The 9,137-nt window shown below is 40.0% G+C and overlaps 1 protein-coding gene across 5 annotated transcripts in view; it reads right to left on the bottom strand.

The window, feature by feature from the left end:
• slc4a3 (solute carrier family 4 member 3) overlaps positions 1 to 9,137 on the bottom strand; it is a 64,987-nt gene that overhangs the window by 29,414 nt on the left and 26,436 nt on the right. For 4 of the 5 annotated variants that reach the window (XM_014334665.2, XM_014334666.2, XM_005925772.3 and 1 more), the window contains exon 6: positions 7,556 to 7,782. In XM_014334665.2, coding sequence (XP_014190151.1) covers positions 7,556 to 7,782 — 227 coding nt within the window. Of the gene's footprint in view, positions 1 to 1,830; positions 5,898 to 7,555; positions 7,783 to 9,137 lie in introns of those variants that run through there. The other variant, XM_014334670.2, reaches the window with a different exon arrangement.

Below are 9,137 nucleotides of genomic sequence, written 5' to 3'. Positions count from 1 at the left end.
CCATGATATAGATATATTACAATATATATTAGCAATAATATAGATATGTAAGTATATTACAGAAATGGGTCTATTATGGTATGTTATAATGTACACGTATGAAGTATGTTATGAATATCTATAACTATAAGTATGTACAGGCTGTAGTGAGTACAAGCTATGAACAGGATATAAATATGAAAAACTATACAGAAATATGAGATATACAGTATACAGAAATGTGAACTATGCAGGTTATAAACAGTTGTAGAATTAAAAATTATCGTATTGTACAGAATGATTATTTACACAGAATTATACAGTAGTGCAGTTAAGATAAGTGAGATATGTGGATAATTTCTACAGAGGCTATATAAAGTGCTAGTGGTTGTGAGTGGTGGTTCAGTCCATGTTATTATTGTGTGTTGAGGGTACAGTTGTCCATTGTGTGTGTGTGTGTGTGTGTGTGTGTGTGTGTGTGTGTGTGTGTGTGTGTGTGTGTGTGTGTGTGTGTGTGTGTGTGTGTGTGTGTGTGTGTGTGTAGGTGGTTGTGGGTGTGTGTATGTCCAGTCCATGTGTTAACGTGGGTCAGATGTCAGGAGCAGAGTTCAGGAGTCTGACAGCTGTGGGGAAGAAGCTGTTCCGGTACCTGGTGGTCTAACGGTGTGTTCACACCGAACGCGATAGAGGCAGGCGGAGCGTCAGGTTTACATGTAAAGTCAATGGAAAGGCGCGCTGACCCGCGATTGCGGCCCCCGCGAAAATTCGGAAGCGTTTTGGCGTCGCGAAAACGCAAAAACGCCAGAAACGCGCGTGAGTGTAGCGCGTTTCAGGCGTTTGACTCGCGAAAAAATCCACGCGCGTGAGTTAATGTGTTGCATTTTGTGCATACGCGCGTTTCGCCTCCCCCGCTCGAGTTGGAAAAATCTGAACTCCAGCGTAAAATCGCGCCGCGACAACCAATCAGGAGCCTGGTGACGTGGCTGTTACCTAGTTCAAAGGGGCAGATCCAGCCAAAGCCATTCATTCTGCATTCAAAATGGAGGAGAAACTAATCAGTGCTGTGGCAAATCATCCAGAATTATATGATGCTACCTATTATTTCTACCGAGACAGGAATAAAAAGGACCTAGCTTGGAGACAAATCAGTGAGGAGATCGGGCAACCTGGTAAGTTCATTCCTACTTTTTAATTTTCAGACTGACCCGATGAAGCCGCGCGCTAAAGCACTTCTGGATGGATGCAAACTGCAATCCGTTGCCTTATACCTGTGACATGTGCAATGACAATAAAGTTGAATTCTATTCTATTCTATTCTAATTAAGGTTTTAACTTTAACTTATATCCTATACTCAGGCTCATCACAAAATTTCTCATCCATGTGATGGAGCACCATGACAGCACTAATACGCCATGTTTCAAAGCCAACAGAGGGATTAAAAAAGCAGAACCACTCATGGTTTGTCAATGAAATGTCTTTCCGCTCTAGCTGTGGATGAGCCCAAAGCCAAATAGGTGCCACTGGATCAATGGAAGAGTAGGAAACAGCAGCAGTCGAGCACTGTGTCAATTCAGTCAATACCGTGGACAACACTGTTCAGTGTGTGGCCATGAATGAGCCTCTACTGCCAATAATGAAGCTAGCAGCAGGCTAAACGATCAATGGAAACAAGTGAGCTCCCTTCCATTGATTAATCATGTAAAAATAGAATAAAATGCTTGCCCATGTGAATTCCCTGATGTGTTTTGGAAGCATGACGTAACTGTCACTGCTGTCAAATATCAATCATTTAAACAGATGAAATCCTACACAGGAGTGGTGAACCTCCATGGAAAATACGGCCAACTTACGGATAGGCTCGAGGGGTGACCCCAGTTGGCTGTGGATTGACTCAAGCAAGTCATAATCATCAAAATCCAAGACAAACTCTTCAAAATCCTCAAATCCATCCACGATTGAAAATGAGCTGCGGTGTTCAAATTGGTGTTGCTTTGAGGTTCCAAAGCCTTTCTGGGTACTGCAACGTCGTTCTGGTCCATGGTGCTTCTTGGTTCCTTGGTTCTCCTGTCCCTCAATGTCTGTCATCTCCACGGTCGGTACCTCCTCCTATCCACCTCTCTCCAAGGGGACACCCTGCTCATCCAACTCTTGAATGCCGTTGCTCTCACTGGTCTACTGACCTGAAGAGTCTGGATGCAACTGCCTCTTTGCGTTGGTTGTGCAATAGCACCCAAGTCCAAGCTAACCGACTCTCGAGAGAAAAAAAACAGCTGGTGGTCACAGTAGCAACTTTTGAAGAATAAGTTGCATGCATCAAAGTGGAACAAAAAAACAATCGGTGTGATTGTCAATCAAAATATTCAATATTCCTTTCACTCCAAAAATATAAGTTAGTCACATGTGCAGATCCTCAGTGTCACAAAAATACACTTTTTTGCCTTAAGTCCAAATGCAAAGCTGGAGCAGCACCCGAGGCAGCAACCTTCTGTTAGATCCACCATCAGAGAGCTAAATAAAAGATTTTGGCATCCACTTTAGCTGCAAATCCAAAATCACTTATTGATAAGGGATGGTCTACTTTTACAGACCATCAGCTGTCAGCTGAATGGAGGCACCACCCTTTTCTAACAATGTCCACACGCTATTGATTATTGGGGTTGCTGGCAAGGCATGAAAGAGTGGATCAGAGATCAAGAGTTGATGCCTTTTGTTTCCATAGCACCGCAATCACTTTCAAACCATGTGATGTATAGAAGGGCCAAAGGTTGCGATCTCCACCTAAACTGAATTAAACTGAAAAAGCACACATACACAGCACAAAGAGAGATGCAGAAATACATACTGAGAAACAAACAATACACCAGCTGAAATTAAACCTATCTGATGAGAAGAACAGAATACCCGCTTCTGCACTCCGCGTTGAGGATATACTGTTTAACGGCGTTAATTGTTAGAGGAAGCTGCACCTTTCCTGTCCCTGCATCTCCATGGAAACCATTGCATCCTCCCCAGATGCCCTGGTCTCATTGGCCAAACCAGGTGCACCAATGTGAGCTGAACAGGACATTCACCATGTCCATTGGGTTTGTGACTCACTCTGCATTTATACGAATGCCTGCATGAGTGTGTTGTGTGTATGCACGGGTTTTTTGCTAGATTGGATCTGTCTGATCAAAACTGCGAATTCTCTTTAAAACCAAACGATGCTTTGCACAATAATCTGAGTCTAGTGGGTGAACTTCGCACTGTAACATTTCCATCAAGCATACATTGTTTTTCCATTAGAGAATCCATTTTTTGCTGTCTCACAAGACCAACAGCAGCACTTCGAGCTTTGTATGATGTGCTGCTGCAAAAAACACTGATCTGACGAATGCCAGCAACCACAGGCTTGTCATTTGCAATTATACTCTTCCTTTTTTTATGCCCCCTTTTTCCTCTACCTCATCTTGGAGTTTAAGTCCCAGTATTATTTAATTAATCACCATATTTAACAGCTGGCCCATAAACGTCCCAACCTGAATATTAACGTCAAAGAGTGTCACATTGCTTTTAAACATCGGAAGCACAGATTGTGATATTTTAAGCTTTAAATAATGATATTTAAAGAGGCAGACTAACATTACTGAGGTCATATTCCCATTTTGGTTGAGAAGTATCTTTTTGAATCCTGTTGAATACTGTCAAGAATACCTCAAGTTGATTTTATTACCTTACAGCTGTCAACACAACTAGTGTTTGGCCAGATTTTCTGTTGGTCTATGCTAACACAAAACTTTTGTACTATTAAATTAATTAGTTATTTAATTAATCACAGGTACTAAGGATTACAGTGTGCATCTTACTGCTGTTAGGCCACCATTTAACACCAAAAAACAACCAAAAAAACCCCTCCAACTCTAAGCTCTAACTCCACTGAGCCTAGAATGCCGGTGATAGCTGCTGCTAGGAGTGTTAATTTATTTGGAATGCCAGGGGGGAGTTGTTAGCAGAATGAGCGTGTAATTGGTGCGGGTGGCTCGCTCAAAGCTGTGAGCATGGTGCCAAAGCTCTGGCTCTCTCGTAGCTCTTCACCAAGTCCTCACCCTGAATTTTAAAGAGTGAAGCCCCTCATAATTTTGGCCCTTAATACTTTTATTTTCAAGTAACACTACATCTGCCATCAATGTAACAATTAGCACAGTAGTCTAATATAGGCCATATGGTCTATTTGCAGAGTTCGGTCCATAATACAAAGAGAAAAACCTCGGTGTGCCTTTACTTACCAATCTGCACACACACAGCTCGCCATCATCAAACATTAACTTTTGTGTATTTTGTGTATCTAAGTGACATATTGAAATATCAAAATACAACTGAAACATGATAGAATAATTGTTGTTCCTCACAGGTTCCTGTGAGTCTGATTCTTTCTTTTGACTTTAATAAATACCTGCAGTTTCTCACAGCATGCAAGGAAAAATGTAAGCCGTGCCCTCATTAATGCATGTGGCACATCAGCATTAACTTAGTTTTTAGGATGTTAGTATGCAATTTGATCTGACAGTAAATAAAGTTTTGTTCTTCTTCTTCTATATATCCCTACATCTGTTAACCAGATTTCAGGGTTATAAGGCAGACTTATTTATAATAAAACAATTCTTGTCTTGATAAATCCCACACTCTACCTGAGCTATCAGATTTTCATGGTCCTTTTTCAGTCCTTTTTTATATTAGATTACATACTCTTATCAGAGTACCTGTTTATTTGTGCTGCTCATGTCATTGTTGAAATAAACCGACTGTGTCTGCATCCAAAAAACTGTGTTTTATGAATGACCTGCTGAGGTGTTCACTCTACACCATCTACACGTGGTTTAATAAATGACTTGTTGCAAACTTGTCCCAATCACATCACGGATTAAGACCTGTCTGTCTACTTGAAGGGCAAATTACCAAAGTGTAACAGGGGAGCAGACACTAATGATATACATGGCCATTCCATGTTCTAAGCATCACTCCCTACAAATCCAATGCCCTGTTTTTCTGTTTCTAGAGGGGCCCTAAACAGTCAATGATTGCTCTGCTCTGGGAAAGCAGGAAAAGCCAGGGGCAGGGTCGGCGTTGAAGGGGAATCGACTGCAGGCTTCTGTTAATTAAAGCCCCCTGATGCTCGGAGAGAGAGTATTTCTGTGGCCATACAAGCTTTTGCTTTTAAAAAAAAAAAAATCCTCTTTTAGCATTTATTTTTTTATTATCACTTACAATTTCTTTCTGTTAATTCTGAGCATTTAAGCATGGACCTTCACTTCCTAAAGTGATGCTTTGTGCAACATGTGGTAAAAAAAAAAGTCTCCCACAATTAAGACTAATCGTAACAAAATGAAGTATGGAGTGCAAAAATAAGTGTAGCTCCATAACTGTGCTACAAATTACAATATGAAGCCAACTGCTGTTAAGGATACAATATATGTAAAGCATAGTGACATATAACTGAATAAATACAAAGACTTTATTACAGGAACAGCCTACATTTGCAAAAATTATGAGTCGATATTATATTCCTCCTTCCTCCATCCTCTGCTTTGGAAGGCTTATTTTTAACAGTGCATACGTGGGGCTGTGTGGGCTGGTTTCATGAGACCGGATGTGTGGGATGTTCATGATGGAGCCAAAACAGCAAAACCCATCAATGTTGGGCCTCAGTGAAGAAGTGGAGTCAATAAATGTTGCAGGCTCTCTAGGTTAAAAGAAGCACTGCTGAAACAAAATACAGTTTTGTAGTAGACTTTTTCCTATTTTTTTTTTTTTTTTTTTGCATCAAAAGCATTAGTTAGGTCCAATTATACTACAAATCTGGGACTAAAGTATTTTAAATCTGTGCAATGCTGTGCTTTTAAATGTAAGAATTTGAAATTTAAAGATATTTAAATAAAAGGAACTGTTGAATCTGATTTTAATACATTAATATTCTTGTTCTTGAAATCAATTTTGAATATATAATATATATATATATATATAGTATATATATATATAACTTATAATATATATATAAGAATATATATATATATACTATAATGTATATAAAGATAAAGAAAAACGTGAATGTTTCAATGTGTAAGCATAGTGGAAGTACTTTTCAGAGCCAGCAGAGGGCAGCAAACCCACAACACACATTATTATTATGTCATCAAAAATGTCCTGTTATTTCTGGATATAATTAGTCACTTAATGAGAGGGAAACAGGGTTCTATTTAATCATTTAATCTGTAGTCAAAGCAGCAGGCTTTATTATGTCTTCAACAGCACTCAAGATAACATCAAGGGAAACATATCCAGCTCTATGTTAAGAATAATACATACTGACATTGACTTTCCTTTATTGCGAGGTGCACACAGCCAAGAATCTGAAGTCACATCCACGTACCATCAGATCAGAGCACTGATGCGAGTCAAGGTCTTCATTTTTAACTCACTTGGCATTTACATCAATAATACACTAACACACATAGTCCCTGGCTGATATATAACAATACAGGCAGCTCACAAAGACTCCCCTCCCTCCTCCACCACCACACACATCACTGTTGTGGCGTGGGTGATAAGAAAAAATGAGTCATCTCAGAAGGTGCTTTCAGAGATGGAGACAACCATCTACCGTTGTCCTGCTCCAAAGCTTTTCCTCAACACCAGTGAGGAATTTAAAAGGCTATTTTTTTGTATTGTCCCCAATAATCACATAAAAACCCCTATTTGACTTGCATTTAATAATAAAAACAATACCATAGCTACCTGAAAACAGACAGTTATTCCAGCATTTCAAACACACACAGGTTTCAACAGGTCTTTGCATCAATTTGCTCTAAATCTCCTCTTACCTCCTCACTCGTTTTCTCATTGTTATGGCCATTGCCAACCCCTCCCTCCTGCTCCTGCTCCAGCAGCCTGCAGGCTGACTTACCTCAGCACCAGCACTCTTCCCTTACCCCTCTACGCTGTTACCAATTTCCTCTCCACCGGGTTTTATCTTCCTGCCCTAAGCCTCCCTCCAGTCCTTCTCTCTATTACTGCATTGTATGTCTCCACTCTATTAAAAGGAGTTTCTACACCTTCGTCAACATGATGTGGGAGAAATGGTAATAAAATAGAGTGACACAGAGCCTCGCCGTCTGTGATGCTGTCCAGTGAAAAGTACTAAACACACCAATCGATTTATTCACAGCATTATTAGATCAAGCTCAATTCTATATTTTTTTCTAAATATGTACATGTAAATGTGTGAGTAATGGCTGTTTAAATACTTCCCTGCGGTTATAAATCAAGCACATTGCGGCAACTGTTGCTGTGATTTGGCTCTATATAAATAAAACTGAATTGAATTGAATTATAATCATGTTGCTCTCAATAAAATATCTCCCTCTGCTGGTACTGCATCTCACTGCAACTTACTGCAACTTCTGCATTCATGTGCTTTTCACACTTTGGAGAGGCAAAGCGTGAAATGGACACAGTGGAACATGTGTCTATTACATGTTTTTCTGTGATACTGGGTTGAACATAAACTTCCCTAAAAATACAGCGTAGTATTTTTCTTACTTTTCATGTCATCCAGATCAGCGCTGACCAACATTTGGGCTTCAGCCTCATCAGTGGGCACCTGCTGATAGACGGCAGTCTCCAGGGCAGTCATGCTACCGATGCAGATCCGCTCCCGCAGGTCGTAGTTGCTTCGCTGGGTGCCCGGCAGACGGTGGTGGACAGGCTTCTTGCGGAACCAGCCATGAGGTGTGATTGAACTTGAGGGATCTGATCCTGAGGGAACACTGACAAAGAGCACTATAAGTTAGGCTTGTGTGAAATTTTAATTAATTAATTCTTTGACATTATGAAAGAACTTTATTTTATTGTTTTCAAAACCAAAATATGAACCACAATGTAGTCCACAAATCAACCATAAATCATCACATTATAAAGTATTAATATACTTTATGTTAAAATCGTTTTTGATAAATACTCTCTTGGCTCATGCACTGCGGTTACTTTACCAACAGAGGGCTTCACAACACAACAACAGGCCTGGATCTCCTCTCCAAGCCTCTGAGTCATCCTCAGCTGAGCTTACTCAAACACAGCAATGAAATGCTGCATGGCTCAGGCATGATGCTTGTTTCTGTGCTTTTATCCAGTGAGCCATTAGCAGAGACAAGGACTTGAATCACCATGGCGCCCCTGACCTCCCAACAGCAAACTCCATGCATAATTCAAAGCATCACCAAATAATTCATATTCTGATGGTTATATTGTATGTGTTAGCAAGCCAGATATGAATGATTCAGCTGGAACCATTAATGGATCATAACTGCCCTAAAAACTGCACGTATGGGTTATAAATGTTATTGGCTTTCAATGACAAGTATCACACATCTAAAAATACAGCTTACTTAGCCTATGCTCTCGTATGCACGAGCCTGTTTTATAGGTTTTGCTGCACGAAAAAGTATTCACACAGTTAAAGGTTTCAAATTCAGAAAACAACAGGAAGCACTGAATATAAACCAAAATGTATTTAATAAATTTGAAACTGATAAAATACTAAATTATGACTGTTGTTAGGAAAATGTAACCAGCAACATGCTCCTGTGATAGGCTTTATCACTGCCAAATTCTGCCTTGTGAAACAGACAGCAGTCAGGGATAAACTGATAACAAAAGGCTGTTAAAGCTGCATAATTAAGTGGATGAAAGTTTAACAAAAGACTTGGTGTAGTGTGAAAGAATTTGCTCACAATGATAATCCTACAGCTAATCTCATCCCTGTATTTCCCCACAGTGTTATAGCATCTTTTAGCAATGTATTTCAGTTTTATGGCCCACAGCTTTAATAGCCTCCCACTGCTTTAATCAGCTGTGCTTTCAGCTTCAGTGGGCAGCTGTTTCCAGCAATATAATCTTTAATGAACACACTGTTACCTGTCCAACATATCAGCCACAAACAGACAACTTTAGCAGCTAGCTTAACTTTAGCAGCTAGCTGCTAATGGTCAGATACCTGAAAAACTACACAATGGGTTGGTGGAGACTAAAATAGAGATGCACAGCTAAAGGTAGAGCAGTTTATGAGGTGATTGTAACTGTTTGTGTATGAAAGTATGCGTGTCCTCCATACTCTCCCCGCACT

The sequence above is a fragment of the Haplochromis burtoni genome, unplaced genomic scaffold, assembly GCF_018398535.1.
Source record: "Haplochromis burtoni strain Fernald_Lab_line unplaced genomic scaffold, NCSU_Asbu1 Contig_87, whole genome shotgun sequence".
Lineage (NCBI taxonomy): Eukaryota > Metazoa > Chordata > Actinopteri > Cichliformes > Cichlidae > Haplochromis > Haplochromis burtoni.
The sequence above is the reverse complement of the archived record's forward strand: the minus strand, read 5'-3'. Positions and strand labels throughout refer to the sequence as shown.